This window comes from Microtus ochrogaster, unplaced genomic scaffold (genome assembly GCF_000317375.1).
Source record: "Microtus ochrogaster isolate Prairie Vole_2 unplaced genomic scaffold, MicOch1.0 UNK60, whole genome shotgun sequence".
Classification (NCBI taxonomy): Eukaryota; Metazoa; Chordata; class Mammalia; order Rodentia; family Cricetidae; genus Microtus; species Microtus ochrogaster.
Genome location: NW_004949158.1, coordinates 2,105,202 through 2,125,756, shown reverse-complemented (window position 1 = coordinate 2,125,756; position 20,555 = coordinate 2,105,202). Strand labels below are relative to the sequence as shown.

The 20,555-nt window shown below is 42.0% G+C and overlaps 1 protein-coding gene across 1 annotated transcript; it reads left to right on the top strand.

Moving 5' to 3' along the window:
• The first annotated feature begins 433 nt into the window (after positions 1-433).
• On the top strand, positions 434-11,581 carry LOC101988120 (chitinase-like protein 3). Its single transcript, XM_013354690.2, has 11 exons — positions 434-458; positions 1,694-1,723; positions 2,222-2,423; positions 3,244-3,300; positions 3,914-4,079; positions 8,243-8,367; positions 8,546-8,669; positions 8,925-9,110; positions 10,496-10,615; positions 10,700-10,841; positions 11,547-11,581. Exons 1-11 carry the CDS (start codon positions 434-436, stop codon positions 11,579-11,581), a joined length of 1,212 nt encoding a protein of 403 aa, XP_013210144.1.
• Positions 11,582-20,555: the final 8,974 nt, after the last annotated feature.

Here is a 20,555-nt window from a genome sequence, read left to right as displayed (position 1 = left end):
ATTACAAGCAAATAATTCAAGGAAGAAAGGGGGTTTAAAAACAGCGATTAACTTGTTTTCCTGTAAGAAACGTTTTATGTCAGGGATGAAATAAGTTCAATAAAACTTATCTGCAACACCTGAACAGCTGCTGCGTACTTGGGAACAGCCAAAACCGAAATTAAGGGAATGAGTATTCCCTGTGGTGATTACCTCTACCCGACTGCTAAAGCATATGTCATTGCTATGTGATGTGGAACAGGAAGGGTGGTGGCAGTAAGATACTAAAGGAACTGAGTCAGTGGAGAAGGAAAGCTGGTGGCTTACTGATTAGTCATATATATATATACACATCCCAGTAAACATTTTCCAGCTGGCAAACCTTGGGATTACCTGGATCTTAAATTGTTTAAAAGGCCATCCGGGGCCCCACTGAAGCACTGCTGAAGACATCATGACCAAGTTCCTTCTTGTCACAGGTGAGTTGGTAATCAGACGTAAAGACTCAGTGTTGCCTGGCTTCTTTTGTTCTCAGGATCTGACGACCAGGAGGCATCGTCACACTATGGCTCTATGTATTATCATTCTTCTTTCAGAACTTCAAATTTTCTTCCATCATTTAATAAGTTTTCCTAACCTCACGGGCTGTGATAACTATTCTGCCTTCATTGATGACACATATACAGCATTAAAAGAGTCTCATTTTAACAATACCTTTCTGCTGGCTCCTGTTTTGTCCAGACATTAATACTCCCCACTCATCTTCCTATACCATGTGCCTTACATTGGCATTATATTTATTTGCTTATTTCCTGGAACGAACTTTTAAAGAGAAGAAGATCAATAGAAACTTAGATGCAGCTATCCTAGTCATCTTTTTTCTACTGTTTTCAGATTTATCCTCCTTGGGTCTGCTGCATTGATGGAGTAAAAGTGTTCCTCATAGACAACCATAGAAACTTGTTCAGTAGTCACTTTGAGCCAAGTCATTGAAATCTTACTAGTTGTTCTAAACTTATGCTTTGTAAACTTATTAAGCATCAGAAACTTTCTCAGATGAACACTGAAGCTCAATTTGTAAAAGATTCAGAAGTGGTCTGGTTACGTGATGATGGTTCAGGCCTATGATTTCAGCAATCAAGAGACATGGGGGCAGGTTCTCTAGTTCAAGGCCCATCTGGGCTAGTTAGTAAGACATGCTGTCTCAAACCCTGCTCTGTTGATGCCAAAGAGAGGAATCTGGAACTTCACATCTTCATCCCTCCAGCAAGGTCTTTTCAAAGATGTTTCAAAAAACTCAGATTGTGGTAGTACTGTTCTCTGCTTTAGCAGATGGCTTGACTGTTGGAAGGCTGGGTTCAAACTCTGAGAGGTGAGACATAGTTTAAAAGGGTGATTACTAGGTACAGTAAACTAAAGTAACTTCAGACAGCACTAGTTCTGTGGATAAATAGACTTTACATTCAGTAAAAATTAATTAGGACACAGAATGTGGACAAGGATGGTCATTTCCATTTTCCATTTTCCAATAAATCGTAAGAGTAGATTGAAATGTATATCCACTGAAAAGAACACCCCTTGAAATGGCTATAAAGTTTCACTTGGGCTGTTCTGATCTATGTCTAGTAGGATGACTTTCACTGTTTCAGAGTTTGATACTCAATGATTCCGGCAGATGTTTCACAGTAAATGTTTGTTCTTTCTCTCTCTCTAGGTTTGGCACTTCTGCTGAATTCTCATCTGGGTAAGTCATGATGACTTCATGTTTTGTTGTTTACAGAACATTTTCTCCTCATAAGCCTCAAATCTCTAAGAATTACTCCTAATGTACTTTTCTTTTATGATTTTTAAATTATACTCTCATAATACTTTCTTTGAAAACAATACCAAGAGCCATGTGGGAAAGAGATGGGTTTCCACTGTTGGGAGTAGACTATTTCAGCTCAGCTCTCAGTGCTGCCCTCTGTGTGTGCCCACCTTAGCATTAACAAACCAGCTCTAGCGGTCTTCTAAACTTAGCCAAGATCCAGAAGTGAGTGCCATCGTTCTAATCATCAACTTCAAGTCAGTGCCTGATGGCTAAGTCGCAATGTCTGGACTCAGGTTAAAGAGTCTTAGTTCCAATTATCCCCTCCTAGGTAACAGGTGCCTGAGGCACAGCAAGGGAAAGAGGCAGGACCAAACTGTCAACAGAGTTCACTGCCACCTACAGCAGGCTGCTGTTCTCATTTGCCTTCCACAGGTTCTTCCTACCAGCTGATGTGCTACTATAATAATGTAGCCCGGAACAGGCCAGGACTGGGTAGCTTCCATCCTGCTGATATTGACCCCTGCCTGTGTACTCACCTCATCTATGCCTTTGCTAGTATGCGGAGCAACAGGATCACCATGAGAAGCGTGAATGACTTGACTGACTACCAAGCTTTAAACAACCTCAAACGCAGGTCAGAGAATGGCAGAGTTGTCTGATCTTGTGTCTCTTGGGTCAATAGTTGCCACGTATTAATGTTTCTTTAAATGTAGCTCAGATTCCGTGAGTTTGAGATGAGGACCCAGCCAATGTCATCAGTTTTTACTACCATCAATTACATATGATTATTGCATACGACATGAATTTTGAATGCACCTACATTTTATAATGGTTCATGACCTTGCTAGCATACTTTTACTTCACACACTTCACTTTTTCATGGCTTTCCTGGAACTCACTCTGTAGACCAAGTTGGCCTTGAACTCACAGAAATCCACCTGTCTCTGCCTCCCAAGTGCAGGGATTAAAGGTGTGCACCACCACCACCTAGCTATTATATTTTTATTATTAAAAATGTTAAATATATTTGATCATATACTTCCCTTCCCCCAAGCCCTTCTAGAACCTCTCCCTCCCCCTTCCCATCCACCCAACTTCAAGTTCTTTCTAAAAAAAGAAAATACAACCCTCCCCTTCCCCCAAAATAAAACACCCAAACACATATGTGTGTATGTATCTAAGAGCTGTGTAGTACGAAACTTTTGATTAGGAAATAGCAAATATTAATTTCTGAATAAAAATATAACTGCATTTAAAATATATATGTATAACACAATTTTAAAAAAAAAAAGAAAACAATCTTTTTTCATTTTACAGTTAGTTTATGGTAATGGAAGAAAATTGTACTATAGTGTGTCATATCTTGTCAGGGAAACACTAAATAATATCAGTTATATTACCTAAATGGGGGAACCTATGGATTTTAAAATCGTTCTTTATCTTTTGCTTTTAAGGAACACCCAACTGAAAACCCTCCTGGCCATTGGAGGCTGGGACTTTGGACCTGCCCCGTAAGTTCTCTCTAGAAAGCCACTTGTTTATTTACTATTGAAAGCAAGATAGCCCAACCAGCCTCTGTTGCTGTACTTCACAACATCAGAGGTGCTGAGGGCACTAAGTGACTGTGTTAATGCTATGAATTAATTGGAACCTTACTTCTAAGCAGAATATGTTGAAAAGATTACTATGTTGTCAAAGTACAGACCCTTTGAGCATCAGTTTCCTGCTCCCAAAGCACTTTTACCTAGAGTATTTCAAGGTCACAATGACTTGAGAAGGCTTTGTACAATGTCTTTGTCTTTTGGAGAAGGAAAAATAAAAGTCTACTCTTGAATAAGACTTCTTTGAGAGCACATGAATTTGGAGGGTGTTTCAAGACAGCATGGTAAGTTAACATGGCCACACATCTTAAGAAAAAAAAATAAACAAAGGAAATGCTGAGTCCTGAGGCAAGCAAGAGTAATGATTGCAAAGGAAGGCTGGGGCAAAATAGGGACAAGTGTTTGTCAGGTTGAGGCGTCCTAGAAAAGGGCACAGAAGTAGAATTTGGGCTGTAAAGTGTTTTTATGCCAATGTGTTAATATTATAGAGGCCTTACCCTGCCTTTTTGTTGGTCTCTGTCAGATTCAGCGCCATGGTCTCCACTCCTCACAACCGCCAGACTTTCATTAGCTCAGTCATCAAATTCCTGCGCCAGTATGGGTTTGATGGGCTGAACCTGGACTGGCAGTTCCCTGGATCTCATGGGAGCCCTGCTAAGGACAAGCATCTCTTCACCATCCTGGTGCAGGTGAGGAAAGCAGGAAAAGGAGGAAGTGTCTTCAGTCCCAGAAGATTCAAAGTATGTTCTTTCTGGGGAGAACTGGGTGGTACACAGTAAAACAAACTCAACTGAATTGAGACGTACAGACCTTAGCATGGCAAAGATCCTTCTGTATTAAATACCCCTTCAACAGGTTGCATTCCAGACATATCACATCATTTTAGGGATGATGACTCATAGTCACATTGAATGCATATTTTAATTCTTTGAGAATATCACATGTTGTTTTTTGATCATATCTTCCTCTCCCTCATCTTCTCGCAGATCTACCCCCTATTCCGTATCTACCTAGCTTTGCGTAATTTAAACACGAAAACACGCATGCACGCACATGCACGATTTCAATTAGTGCTGTTTATGTACTCTGGGTTAGATGGCTATCTGCTGGAGCATGTCCTAGCTATCAAAGGCCACATACTTAATTAAAGCTAACTGCTCCTGGAAACTGTTAATTACCAATAATTCCTTCACTAGGAATGGAATTTCTTGACCTACTCCGCACTCCATGCTAGTATTTTGTCTGGTTGAACTTGCACGGATCTTTCTGTATTAAGTGCTCTATGATAAAAGTACCATCCATAAGCATTATGATATTCATTCTACAGATAAGTAACTAAGGATATATCGTAACTGCCTGTGTTACCTGACAACAGAGTTCAATGCCAGAACAATTACATAAGACAATCTGTTGTTATCAGAGTAACACATGCTCTGTGGCACATATTGGTTTAGGCTTAAAATAAGAATAAGGCAAAATCTCTAGCTTTAAAGAACATTCAGTATGAGTCAGAATGCTGAAATTTAACCAACAATTGCAGACAGGTGATTAGCATAAATACCAGGAAACCCAGAGAAGTTCGTGTGAAGCAGGATCAGAAAGAGCCTACCACCGTAAGTGATGCCTAATCTTAGTCTTGGGAAAACATTAGCACTGCCCAATTAGGTCAGAATGGGCAAGTCACAAAAAACTCAGAGACCAGTGATCAAGTGATTGGGAGAAAGAGTATGAGTTTGCACAGGTAGCAATAGCCTGATCATGCAGGTCCTTCAGCTAAAGAATTGGGAATTCTCCTTCTAGATAATTGGGAATACTGTGAAAGATTATACACAGTGGAGAAACAGTGGCCGAACTTTTGGTTTTGACTTCCTGCTCTGACATTAAACACAAGCAAGGCGAGTCAGCAGGCAAAGTTCCAGTGGAAGCTACTGATGTAAATTAAGGGACAGGTGGTCAGAGGAAGCAATGCTTTTACACTGAGGGAAGGAGGGTCATCTGAATATAGAAACCAGTAGGACCTGGGGATAAATTTATAGTATAGTATATACTATAGATATAGAAGACCCACAGTTTCCTGACTTAAAGAAGTCAGGGCAAAAATGGGTTGGTTAAGATGATACAAAGGTGGATTCGGAGTGGGAGAACTGATTCCTTTACACCCGAACATAGAGACTGCGATGGGTCTGAATGGCCAGGATGCATTGCATGAATACATATCTAGAGCTCATGGGAAAGGACTTGACTTAATGGACTGGTGTCATCAACAAGAGGGGTGATCACCAAGCAAAAATGACAAGATTATGAAGTCAAAGTTGACAGATGGCTTTTAATTTATTCCATTCTTTACTTCTATTTTCTACTCGTTTTTTGGCAGAATCTGTACCACTGTTCTATATCCACCGTGACAGATTATTTCCATATGGCACCATATACTAGACCGTCAGGCAGCCTCTGGAGAGTTTTAGCACTGAGTCTGCCAGCTTACTTTTGCCCAATAGCTCTAATTATCATATTCAGTAACTCCATTTCTTTATCTTTATTCATATTTATTCTTTGGTGATATTATGTATAAATCATTGTACTTAGATCATATTCTTCACCTCCCCCACTGCTACCCACCTTCAATTCTCCCCAACTCCCAACGTCAGTGACTCTGCTGCTCATATTTACATGGGTGTATGGCGCCATCTACTGGAACACGGGCAAACTACCATGGCCCATACAACTGAGGAAAAACGGATTCTCTTTCCCCTCTATAGCCTAAGCCATACTCTGTTGATTGGCTTGACCTTGTGCATCTTTTTCGTACGTTCGTGGGTGCAACAGTCTCATCATCGAGATTATTTCTCAGCAATTTCCCCCAACCTCCGGCTCCACTTTTTCTCCAACGTTCCCTGAGCTTTGGGATAGGTGGTGTGATCCCGAAAGCCTCTTTAGAGCAGAACACTTTCCACCTGTTGTCAGTCTATATTAACTGTCATTTGCTGTGTAAAGAAGCTTCCCTGGTGAGGGATAAGAGTTGCACTGGTCTGTGGGTACTAGGATAAGTTATTTAGGAAGCGGTTCCTTAGGAAGACAGTATTTCGCAGGTTCTATTACTCCCCAACTCACAGATTCTTGGCTAGATTTCCTTACAGTACCAGGTGTGTATTCCCCTCCTTAGAGCAGGACTTGAGTTCAATTAGAATGGTGTTGATTGGCCTCCATAAAAATCTGTGCCTATGCTGTACTTGCTGACATATCTTTTCAGGCCACTTGTTACTGGATCATAGCTGGCACAACTTTTGATGGCTTTTCTTCCCCACCAGCCTTCACAGCGCCTTCTGGTCTATGAAAACTAGCCAACAGGGAGGGAGCTTCCAGGTCAGCACCAGACTGACTTCTCTACATCCTACGATCAAAGTGTGTGATGCTCTTAGTGATAGCATCTCTCTGTCAAGTTCTAGTCAGTACCCAACAGCAATGGTAACAGCCTGTATTGTCCTGGGGGGTCTCTGGGATGCCCTGAGCAACAACTTGAAGACCTGTATCCCACGTCTGGCACTGGGTTTTTGTTTGATAACCTACGGCTTCTGGGAGGAGCCCTTACACCACCCCCATGTAAGCAACTCCAATTAAGCTTTTTTGATAAATGTATTTTAGGAAGATTATAAAAGGGTAGGCTTCCATATGATTTTATCAAACATTCTTAGTAAGTTATCCTTCCTCTTCCCCTATTGTACTCTACACTAACATCCCACTCCACACGTACCCCTCCCATTATTCCCCTTCCCCTCTGAACTATCTGTTGTTTATTATCCTATCCTCACTCACTCCCTTAAACTCTGTCTTCCTTCCCTGTGTCCCAATGGCCCCTTTCTAGTTTCCTGGATATCTCTCCTCTCTCTCTCTCTCTCTCTCTCTCTCTCTCTCTCTCTCTCTCTCTCTCTCTGTCTGTGTGTGTGTGTGTGTGTGTGTTTGTGTTTTGAAATAAAGTTTCTCTGAAGCTTTGGAGCCTGTCCTGGAACTAGCTCTTGTAGACCAGGCTGGTCTCGAACTCACAGAGATCCGCCTGTCTCTGCCTTCCGAGTGCTGGGATTAAAGGCGTGCGCCACCACCGCCTGGCATGTTATTTCTTTCTTTAATTGGAGCATACCTCCAGGCAAAAGTTATAGATCTTTTCACTACAACAGCACAATATAAAAGCAAATATCTTGCAATATATGGGGTTAATATTTCAAGACAGCTCTAACCCCCTTCTTATAATGCTCTTCATCTAGTAAAATGTCCTAGTCACTTGACCACTAGCACACACAGCAATTTCTGTGAGCATTCTTTTGGAAGATGACCAGGTACTCTGAAACAAGGCAATTACAAGAGATAACCCCAATACAATACTTCATGCAAGATGAAAGTCACATAAAGTAGAAGAAGATTACCATCTGGCACTAGATTGCACTTGCTACCCAGCCATTACCACCTTCTCCCTTAGTTAACTTTGCATTTCATTTAATGAGGTATTGGTCCTATGATAAACTTCAGCTACTCAAAAAGGGAAAACCTTTCTCCACAGCTGAAAGCTGGGTTTAGGGAACTGCAGCTTCAGAAAGTGGCGATGGCAGCAAAGCTCTCAGTCATTTGGAATCTAGATTTTGGATGAATAGCTAGTAACTTTAGAGGGGACATAATAAAGTCCTAAACCCCATGAATATTTAATGACTCTTAACACCATCTGCGCTACTGCCTATATTGAGGTAATGACAGAAAAAATGTAAAACAAAAATGGGAAAGTACTTTTTAAAAATATAGACTTGTTATTAGAAGAACCGAAATGAATTTGTAACATTCTCTACTGTATGTTAATATTCTGTAGAAAATGCGTGAAGCTTTTGAGGAAGAAGCCTTTGAGAACAGTAGACCCAGGCTGATGATCACTGCCACGGTAGCTGGTGTTGTCTCCCTCATCCAATCTGGCTATGAGATCCCCCAGCTGTCACAGTAAGCTGTCTACCTTGTTCAGGAATTCTTGAGGGAATGTAAGCAACAGATCTTCATTCTTGGGATGCTTTGTTGCACACGGACTTGGTTTATAGGCTTTGTAAGGGTACATTTTCCTGGCATATAGGAATGGCAAATGATCATCAGAAATTATTTAAACATCATCTTTCATCCACAGCTTCTTAGACTACATCCAGGTCATGACTTACAATCTCCATGGCTCCCAGGATGGCTACACTGGGGAAAACAGTCCCCTCTACAAATCCCTACATGACACCGGCACCAACACCTTCCTCAATGTGGTAAGACCTTACACAGATGCAAATGCAGACTAGAAATGGTCCAAATCATGAGAGATTCATCACAAAATTAAAAAACCAAATTGTGAGTATGCAGTGTTCTTGTATACCTCCTTTACTAAACTTCAGTGAAGTATTCTGGAAAGAAAACTAATAAAATTTTCAATATATAATTTGAGCAGTTAGAACAGGGAACTAGCATAACACAGCACAGGACACTGGCTACCTAAGGCCTACAGCTAACCTATACTCCTGCAGGACTACATCATGACCTACTGGAATGAAAATGGAGCAGCTCCCGAGAAGCTCATTGTTGGATTCCCAGCATATGGACAAACCTTCACCCTGAGTGACCCCTCCAGCACTGGAATCGGCGTGCCCACTGCTAGTGCTGGGGCACTAGGGCCCTACACAGAGGAGTCCGGCATCTTGGCCTATTATGAGGTCAGTAGATTGTCTATACAGTTCTCTGAGAATATCAGGCCCAGAGCTGGGCTTGTTGCCCAGGGGTTGAGGGCTAGAAATCTGCTGAATTTGAATGTTCATTATGTCCAGTATCTACCTGCTCTAAGCAGAGTATTGATGTGGGATTTCCCTCTGTATGTGGTGAATATGTTTTATTATCATTGGTTAATAAAAAAAGCTGCTTCAGCCTATAGCAAGGTAGAATATGGCCAGGCTGGAAGAGATACTGAAAGAGTGTAGAAGAAGTCAGAAAGATATCATGTAGCTGCCGAAGGAGGCAGCTGCCAGCCAGAACTCTACCAGTAAACCACAAGCCTTGTAGTAAAATACAAAATTAAAAAATGGTTAATTTAAGATGTAAGAGTTAATAAAAATCCTGAGGCCGGGCGACGGTGGCACACGCCTTTAATCCCAGCACTCGGGAGGCAGAGGCAGGTGGATCTCTGTGAGTTCGAGACCAGCCTGGTCTACAGAGCTAGTTCCAGGACAGGCTCCAAAGCCACAGAGAAACCCTGTCTCGAAAAAGCAAAATAATAGTAATAATAATAATAATAAATAAAAATAAAAATCCTGAGCTAATAGACTAAGCAGTGATTTAATTAATATAGTTTCTGTGTGATTATTTTGGGTCTGGGAAGCCATAAAATGAACAAGCCATGTCTATCAACAGAGTATCATTCCAAATACTTAAAAGTTTTGTACATATAGAATATATTTTTTAAACTGAGGAATTAACAATATATAATAACCCTTCGTGCAACAGACAAGATTCTTAAGTTTATTTATATGGATAAATAAAGTGATAAATGGATGTATGCCCCATATTGCTACAGGCTCTAAAACGCCAACCCTACAACATGGACGGTGAATGAACATTTGATTCATGAGATGAGGGTGTTGTTCAGTGGTCCAGCTCTTGCCTTAATGAGTATGGTTCTGGGTTCCATCACCATACATTTTAAAGATGTATGTATCATAGTGTACAATGATATGTCATGAATATTTCTGTCTGCTATGGGGCTGTATATATTAAGCTGTAATATCAGTTTTCAGAATTCAGAGGCAAAGGAGTCAACAGTTTGAGGTCTGGGATATAGACTGAGACTCTACCAAAAAGCAAATAAGTAATTAAAAATATGGGCTGTGAATGAAGTTCAGTTGCAGAGTACTCCTGCAGCATGAGCCATACCATGTGTTTCATCCCCAGAACCACAAAAAGAAAACTATCTCAAACTTCTTAACTCCAAATAAAAGCCACTGGAAACCTCCCCAAGATACATATATTAAAGGAAAAAAAAATAAATGTACCTTTCTCTCTTGCATGACATAATATTTAAAGGATTATTATCTCATGACTTTTAAAGATTTGCACCTTCTTGAATGATGGAGCCACTGAGGCCTGGGATGCTGACCAGGAAGTACCTTATGCCTATCAGGGCAACAAATGGGTTGGCTATGATAATGTGAAGAGCTTTCAAATCAAGGTAAAGTCAGTCCCATGGGTGTTCTGAGGGCCCATCCCTGAGCTTCAAGAAATCAAATTACGTTTGTCCTCTATCCTTAAACAGGCCGAATGGCTTAAACAGAACAACTTGGGAGGTGCCATGCTATGGACCCTGGACATGGATGACTTCACTGGTGCTTTCTGCAACCAGGGACAGTTCCCTCTAACGTCTGCCCTGAAGAAAGCCCTCAGAGTGCACAGTAAGAGTATGTAACAGCAGGGACATGCCAAGGGTAGGCAAATATCTTCCCATCAACTCAAGGGGAGTCGTGACATGCCTCTCTCCATTGCCCATGGAGACTCTTCCCACTACATCCCACTGCTCTTGTCCAAGTGCCAGTCAGTGAGCTTTTACAAACCCTCAACTTCCATGCCAGGGATAGTATACCTTTAGAGCAAGCCAAGCACGCCTGGAAGCAGGGTCCAGGTCTCCGAAGTCTTTGTGATGTGCAACAGTCTACAGAAGTTGTGCTGGCCATTACCATAAGCATCTATGTCTCTATGGGCCTGTGCTTTGATGTCTCACTTACCCCTCTCTGGGGAGATTTAACAGGAAGGCTCAACAGTACTCTCATGTCACTATACAGATTGTTTTTTATATTGGGCCATTTTTTACCTAATCTTTAAAGCTTTTTACTTTATCTAGTAGGTACTCAGCAAGTATGTTTCAATGAGTTATATAGAAAAAATATTTATTTTCATTCCAAGTCCAGCTGGCTTTGAGGTAAGATAGGAGGACCGAGAAATGTGTAAGGACTTGGGTTGATATAACTTCTTAAATCCTGAGCATAGAATTATCCTCTGATCTAAGCCCCAGTCAAGGCAACCATGTCCAAACTTTTATCCACCTCCAGCGGAAGCTTGCCATTGCATGAGGGTCCCTGCTCATCATTTTGTGCTGTGTTTCTCAGGTTGCATGGCCTCAGTTTCAGACCTTCGGAAGTAAATGCTCCTCTAAACAGTGGAGGTAGGAGCTGGAAGACAGACACTGAGGCAGTAGATTCTGTGTCAGCTGGGCCAAGAGAATAATCAAAAAGTCTTCTGTCACTGCCCAACTGGAATCTCATCCCAGCACAATTTCCAAACGGACCTTCTCCTCAAAGCAACCTGTGATGAAGAAACTGTAGGCTCACTTTATGTGTCCCTATCCGTTTTTCCCAGAAGTCTCTTTTGCTCCTTGCAAAGGTCATCTTGAATCTACCTAACAAACTAAGATAAAATCAACAGTCAAAACATGAGCTCCCTTGGAGGGGGTGGGGGGGTGGGCATTGCGATTTGGTGAAAACCTTTCACAGTGTGGAAACGCCAGCTGCTTCAGGCGAGAGGTGGAAAGACTATGAGAACAAAGTGGAGCCACCACCCTACCGTCTTCTGTCTGCCTGTGCACATCTGTGTGATGGCTGAGGCTGCGGGAAGGAAACGATGAAGCTGTTGGTGCACAGGACAAGATGAGGACATTTACAAGGCAGGTCTGTAGCATGGTGACCCTTTTCAGTGACCATTTTCAGGAAGGAGCCCGAGTGAGTGCTGGACTCGTGAGCGTAAGCAGCACAGCTTGTCTTGTCTAAGATCGGAAGCCCCGAACATCATCCTGCTTCTGCTGAAAGCCCAGGTGCTGCTCTAGTGCTGCCAGGATTAGTGAGTGTGCAGTGCATCATGGAGGGGCCGCGGATGCATCATGGGGGAGCTGCCCAGAATACGAGCTAGCAGGAGCCTTTTTTTAAGAACACGTACTGTACTTAAAACCAGAGGGGTGGCTGACAGTTGCTGTCACCCCTCACATGGCTATCTGGTTAACTGGCCATTAGACTCAATGAAGCAGATTAGATTATCACTTCCTGGAATTCACAACTGAGATTAATTGTGGGTCTGTTGGTCACTAAGAGTGGCAGAATGTAAGCTCAGGGGCTGTAGAGAGACAAGAGAAAGAGAAAGTTACTCTAAGCATGAGGGCTAGAAGGGTAGATCTAGTGCGAACACTTGCCAACAGCTTCATAGCTGCTGATTCTAGTTCCTTCATGAAGCCAGCTGCACTTCTACCTGTAGAGTCTCTAAGACTCCCCTTTAACTACACAATCCTCCTTTGTTCCTTAAAGCACTCGCGTGTCTCTGACTTACAATTAAAAGAATCTTCATGTAGTAAGAATATACATGGCTCTGTTTTTTTTCTCCAGAATCCACTGTAGGCTCACTTTATGTGTCAAACTATTTTGGGTTTTATTTCTTGTCTTTTAAGATGGGTCTCCCTGTATAGCCCAGACCTGTCTCAAAATCCTGGGCTCAGTGATCCTCCCTAAACCTCTGGAGCAGTTGTGACTACAGACAGATGCCACCTCATGCAGCTCAAACTTGATGTATTGAACATGCCCCTTCTTACTTAGTTCTCACGCAGCCCCCTAAGATGGATACTACTGCTTCCTGGAAACCGAGACCTGGAGAAGCTTGTTTCCTTGTAAAGCCAGAGACAGAGCCAGGCAACCACAGCTTGGAGCGTTATCTACTGTTTCACTGCATCCCCTAACACCAAGCACAGAGATCTCATGAGAGATGAGAGCGCTGGTGACTGATAGGCTGTCCTCTCTCTGGATAACACCCTTCACCATAAACTCCAAGCACTTCCTATTAATACATGCCAGGTACCACCCGAAGTGGGAAAGGCAGAGCGGTAAGAAAGACTAATCTCCTTGTACAGGGGGATGATATTTTGCTTCTGCTGCGTGGAACAGTAAATAAAGAAGGAAATGAAGAAGAAGAAAGCTTGTTTAAAAGCGCCCAGTGAATAACAATACTTTGACTTCTCCAGTCCTAGACAATGACTCTTGAGGGAAGATCTTAACCAAAGCCAAAGGCAGCCAACAATTTTCTCACCCAGGAAGAGTTTCTCAGGCACAGTTACAGTTAGAACAAACCCCTCAAGGTAGGCATGAACAAGGCACATTAAGTTGTACCAGAGTTGAAAGGAGTGAGCCTAGGACCCTTTTGTTGGTCACTGACCAGGAGTATGTCACAATAGACTTACTACTCCAATCAGGCTTCCCAGCTTTGCAGAAAACAGTGTCACAATGACTTGAAGGGAAACTTCTAGGGCAGGGCTGTTGCTTAGCAGCCAGTCTTGAGAGCATCCCTCATTTTCTTGCTTAAAAGCCATCAGGAGAGGAGTGTCTCATGCAGACAGTAAATGTGGAACCCACGCTTCCTGAAAGTTCCCATATACTACAGCTATGGCCCAAACCTCCCGAGACATCTGAAAACCCTAAGACAGATGACCCGCCTGACAAGACCAAAGACAGTGAACTCACGCGGCAAAACCATCCATTCCTTTGGAACTTCAGTCTTGGTAAGGATGCTCGTCATTATATAGTATATGTAGAAAAGAAATCCCTTCACGGTAGGAGATAAATGGCAACAAGACAAGACAGGGCAGACAGACAAGGGAGGCCTTATCTCCTCTGAGGAGTGGATGGGGTGAGATGGGGGCGGTGGGGGGTCAAGGGAAGTAAAGGGAGGGGGAACTGGGGCTAGTATGTAAACTTAAATTTTTAAAAATAAAAAAAAAAAAAAAGGTAGAGCTCACGTGAGGAACCTGGTCCCTGAGGAAAAGAAGAAATCTCTGCTAATTGTGCCAAAAAGCCTTGGCAAAGAGAATTCTCCAAACAGAAAAATTAGAACAAAAATACCCTTGGAGCTGGCAGGTGCCCTGGAAGTGTGAGTCCGGCTGTGAATTAACAAGTTTACGCTCACTCGGCATGATCTGCCCCTGTGGAGCCTCCTCCAGTCTCATGGCGGCCCCTGGAGGAAAGACATGGCTCCTGACATAGTCCATAAGGCCTCTTGAGTAGCTCCCACCAGATGGGGAAGCTAGGAAACACAAACCAATCCTTAGTGCACACCAGTCTGAGAGACCTCAGAGCCCATGTTCTCCAGTTACTTCTGAATAGCAGTCTGACATTTAAAAAAGTCCCAGGGGAGGCCAGGCCTTAGGAAGTTGGCTTCCTCTTCTCTGTCCACTTTCTCTGGACACCTATCCTGAAGCAGCAAATACTCCCTAGAACAGAGGTCCCCAACCTTGTTCAGATCTAAGGCCTGCTTTGGGTGAGAAGTCACTTCATATTGTTCTTCTCCTGATTCTAGTATTAAATTAACCAGTAACCATCTACGTCACGCAACTTCCTAAGCTCATATATAATGCTCTAATTTTAGTTTTAAAAAGAAAACTGAATTTTTTATTACGTATTATGTCATGTATGCCAGCTAACAGATGCTCAGCACTAACTGCTTTAGAGAACAATGAAGTTGGATTCTTGCACCGTGTATTTTACAATGAATAAAATTGGGGTCAAAAAGTTTAACTTTTATCTCATATGCGCATTAGAGCAGATTTACAAGTAGTCACCAAACCAAAAAAAAAACAATATTAAGAAAATTAAATTAATGTCAGATATGATGGTGCACACCTTTATCCTAGTACTCAGGAGGCAGAAGCAGGAAGATCTCTGAATCTGAGGGCAACCTGCTCTACATAACAAGTTCCTGGACATCCAGGGATACATAGAGACACCTTGTCTCCAAAAAAAAAGGAAGGAAAGGAGGAACGAACAAATGAACAAGCAAACAAAGAAATGAAGGAAGGAAGATATTACTATCTCACTAGCTTCTGGTAACAGGAAAAGGCAAATTAACTCCCTGAACATGGGTTACTTGTAGATAAAATCCCTTCATATCTAAAAAGAGGGGTGGGTGGGTCATGAGTGAGCAGTGAGTAAAACAGAGTTGTTTCACTTACTACGTTTTCCGTGGGTTCTTTGAAACAAACTCTCGTTATTTAGGTCAGACCCATCTCCAACTCTGTGTTCTCTGGCTTCTACCTCCAGGCTGCTCGGATCAAAGGTGGTACCAGAACATGTGGCTCAGAGATATTGTCATAAATTATTTTATTGATGTATAATATATACTAATGGGGGTCTAAAGCAACAGTGAAGTGATGGGTGAGCTCATTGGTATAATCAGCACACAGTCCAAGATGGGAACACACCGTCACTAGACAGCTTCCTTCATATGGTCTCTCTGCCTGCTCCTCCAAAGGTCTACCTGTCCTGACTCCTAACTCATAGAACTGGAATTTCATACAAACTGACTTAGGTGTCTTGTGAACGTTCATCCTGGTTCCTTCATTCCACACAGTGAGACTGTGCTGTTGCCTTTGTTTCATGTGTGTAAAGACAGATGCGTGTGTGCACACAGGAGAGGCCACAAGAACACGTGGGGAGTCCTGTCGGTCTCCATCCTGTTCCCTGGAGAGAAGCTCTCTCTAGAAACCCGGATCTCACCATCTTTTCAGCTAAGCCAGATAGCAAACAAGCCCTAATGATCACCCTCTTCTCTCCAGTGCGGAGATTATAGGTGTGAGCGCCATGCCTGGCTTTGTATAGACGTGATGGGGAACCAAATTCAGGTCCTCATCCTTCAACGGCAAGCATTCTTACCCACTGAGCCGTCTCTCCAGCCTCCTGTGTTTAATTTCTTTTATTTTTAAGATGATGAAATTGCCTCATTTTCTCCTTCCCTTTCCTCCCTCCAAACATTCCTGTAAACTCCTTGCTCTCTTTTAAATTCAAGGCCTCTTTTTCCATTCATCATTGTTACATTTATATATTTATATACGTAGATATGTATATATTCCTAAATATAACCTGTTCAGTCTGTATAATGCTACTTGTATGTATGTTTTAGGCCTGAAATGTTGGTATTGGATAACGAACGTGAGTGCCCTTCTTTGGAGGAAACTATCTCTCCCCCCTTGGCATTCCTTTGCTGCCTGTAGGTTTGTGTAGAGTTGAGGCCTCCTGAGCCTTCCCAGTCCAATGTAGCATGTTTATTGTGTTGGCCTTGCTCAGCTCGTGTTTCAGCAATCATGTTTAGACTTTATGCATGTAGTTTCTGACACTACTAGGAGACACAGTCTCACGGAAAATTCCCTCATCCTCTGTTCTTGCAATCTTTCGGCCCTCCTCTTCCATGGTGTCCCTGAGCCTAAGGTGCAGGCATGTTCTGCAGATGTAGCCATAGTGACTGGGCTCTACAACTCCATATACGGATCAGTTGTGGTTTTCTTGTAATGGCCTCAGTCTGCTACAAAGAGAAGTGCCTTTGATGATGGGTGGCCCCCAGGCTTTTTTTCATTGTTTTGTCTGTGTATGTGTGTGTTCATGTGAGTAGGTGAATATATGTGTGCAGGTACATATGGAGACAGAGATTCTCCGTAGGATGTTGCCTAGCCAGCAAGCTCCTGTCTGCACCTCGCCAGTGCTGGAGTCACAAATACGTGCCACCATGCCCCTTCATGTGTGTCCTGGGCATTGAACTCAGGCTCTCATGCTTGTCTAGCAAGCATTTTACTGACTGAGCCATCGCCCCAGCCCCAGGATGCTATCACGGCTTTACATTTATTTCATTTCCATTGTTGTCCTTTAGATTATTATTCCATGATTCATTTTTCAATTCCTTTATCAACAGATGTTTTTGTTTCTAGTTTAGTACTTTTATAACCAATGTGGCTCTTAACTATTTGGCACAGTTGTGTGCATTGCTGCCAAGAAAACGCCAAAGAGGAGGAATTAGGGGGCCATGGAGCTGTCGTTGGTCAGTCTTACAAAGGTCACCAGTTGTCTAGAGTGAACTTAATAACTGACTGACATTTCCAATGTCGGCTACACCATGACCAAGGCAATTCATAGAAGATAGCGCCTATCTGAGCTTATAGTTCCCAAAGATGACAGTCTATGATAGCGGACCAGAAATCCCAGGCTGCTGAAGCCCAGCTGAGAGCTCACATCTCAAGCTACAAACAACAAGCAAGCAGCCTGAGTCTTTGAAACCTCACAGTCCTCTCCCAGTGGCATTCTTTCACTAACAAGGTTGAATCCTCCCCAAACGCTACCAACTGGGGGCAAGTATTCGAATGCCCAACACTGATGGGGCATCTCATTCAAACCAACACATCCACCAGACGTTCAGACTGGAGTTTCCACTGACTTGCGTTCTTATCCACCTGAGGTTTTCGGTTACCCTGTGTTTATCTCATCTCAGGCTGCCTCCATAGCTTCTCAGACAGGGACATTTTCTTTCTTCCTTCCTTTCTTTCTTTCTTTCTTTCTTTCTTTCTTTCTTTCCTTTTTTGGGGGGAGTTTTTGAGACAGGGTTTCTCTGTGTAGCCTTGGCTATCCTGGCTGTCCTGAAACTCACTCTGGAGACCAGGCTGGCCTCAAACTCACAGAGATCCACCTGCCTCTGCCTCCCGAGTACTGGGATTAAAGGCATCCGCCACCACCATCACCAGGTGGTGGCACCTTTTATATACTTGCCAATTATGTGAATGCTCTTTTTGTGAAGTTGGCACCCAAGTCATGTTCATTTTCTACTAAATGAGCTGATTTCCTTACTACTTTGTAACAATACTTTATTAACTCTAGGTCAGAGTTATCCAACAAAAATAAAAAACACACGCTGCGTATATAATTTTAAGTTCTCAAGTAGCCAAATTAAAAGAACAAAACACAAGTAGTTCGTTTTAATCATGTTTTGATTTAACCCCAAACACTATCATTTCAATAAGTAATCAATACAAAACTCAGTCAGATAGTTTACATCTTGTTCAGTGTGTTTTTAAAATATAGTCTGTGTTTCACTTATAGCTAGCTATGTTTGGGACCTGAAACATTACCTGGGAGCTCCTGTGAAGACTTGATCTCAATGAGTAGTGCTGTCATAATGCTATCTCAACTAGGATCCTCTCCAGGAACTCATGCTGTGTTCCATTGTCATGTTTCAGCAGTGTCTTTCAATCAAGTCTGTCCTTTCCATTCAAATGCTTAACAGTCTTTAAAAAGATATCTGCAAGGAAGATCCTCAACCTAGGTGCATCCCAGATTGAAGGAGCTGGCTAAGCAAATCCAAGATGTGGGCAGGCCAAGCACTGGGCTGAACTCCTAGAGTTCAGTTGAAGAGGAGGAGGAAGGATCATATGAGCAAAAGGGGGGGGGGGAGGTCAAGATCATGATGGGAAAAACCTCAAGAGACAGCTGACTCAAGCTAGTGGGAGCTCATAGGCTCTGGACTGACAGCTGGGGAAACTGTATGAGACCAAACTAGGCCCTCTGAATGTGGGTGACGATTATGTGGCTTCATCTGTTGGGGGGACCTCTGGCAGTGGGACCATGAACAGGCTTTTTGAAGAACATTCCCTATGGTGGGATATCTTGCTCAGTCTTGATACAGGGTTGGGGAGCTCTTTGTCCTACCTCAACTTGGCATACCAAACTTTGTTGACTTCCCCAAGGGAGGCCTTATGTCGCACTCTAAGGGGTGGAATGGGGAAAGGTGGGAGGTGGGAGAAGGGGAGGGAGGGGAAACTGGGGTTGGTATGTAAAATGAAAAAAGTTAAAATAAAAAAAAATGTAGGCAGGCTGAGTCACTCCACAGACTGATGCTATTGTTCACAGATGGAATTTTTCTTCCCTGTCTCTCAATGGTACCTTTAAAATCCCATCCTTGTAAAATTACAAGGAATAAACTTTACTGGAAGTCAACTGATGAGGGATTTAATCATATCTCCAAAATCTCTTCACAGTAAATACTAAAATTTTAATGAAATAATCAGAGACTATAGCCTAGCTAGATTGATATATGAAAGAAATTGTCACAGAAAACGTTCTTATATTGCACCATCATCCTGCTCCTCAGGAAACTCACAGGCTTTGGTATGTCTTACCAATGTCCACTTTCATGGCAGCCAAATGATTATATATTTCATCATTCTATATTTCCTTTTTGTTATTTCTGTAATATATATATATATATACATATATATACAGTTATTTCTGGTGTGTGTGTGTGTGTGTGTGTGTGTGTGTGTGTGTGTAAAAAGTGGTCATCCTCGTTTCCAATCTCTGGTTAAAATTTTTTATATTTTCATCATGAAGTTCATTTTGTACATGTTGATCATTAATAATATCAGATTGAGGAAGCTTATCCTAATTTACAATAAGATTTATGCTTAAAATTATGAGGTATTGTGCTATTTTATCTACTGAGATAATCACATTTTAGTTAATATAAGAAACTATATTTGTTTTACTTTTAAATTTTACAGCAAACCTTGAATTCTACAACTTGGTCATGAAATGACAGATTACATTTGATTTGTTCAATTTTTTCATTTTTTCTTTTTATTTATGCTCACAAAGATTTTCTTATAATGCAAATACCACCATCAGGATTTTGCAAGTGTTACAGAATAAGCTGAGTGATGTGCCTCCTTGATATGCTTTTCCTTCTCTTTGTCTTTATTTCTTTAGGGTCAAACTAGATTTCATTTCAGTTCGAAAATATTATAGAATATACAGAGAGAGTTCTCACAATTTTTTTACCCAGTTTCCTCCATTATCAGTACCTCACAGTATCGGTTACATTATCAAAATTAAGAAAGCACCTTTCCAACATTATTATGATAATGATAAAGGCCAGACCTTGTTCCTACTAGTGTCCTCTTTTGTTCCAGTGTATCCCATTGCTTTTCTTAAACTTTATATAAATCTGTTATGCTGGCCAAGGGCATCACTCAGTGAAGTTTAGGTAAAGAATGCTCTCTCCAGCCAGAAGACAGGAAATTGAAAGTTTGCAACACAGAGAAGACAAATGTTTGGAGAGGTGGATATGTTTTTCCCGATTTGAATATCACATAATGTATACACATACTGAAACAGTGTATGAATAGTTATGATTATGTGTCAACTGAAAAAGATTTTGAAAATCTCCAAAATAGCATCATTCTCCTTGTTTTGTAGCTTTGGGAAATGAACCCAGGGCTTCACGCATCCTGGGCACTCACTCTCTCCAGGTCTGAGAGCCATCATCAGCCCTCC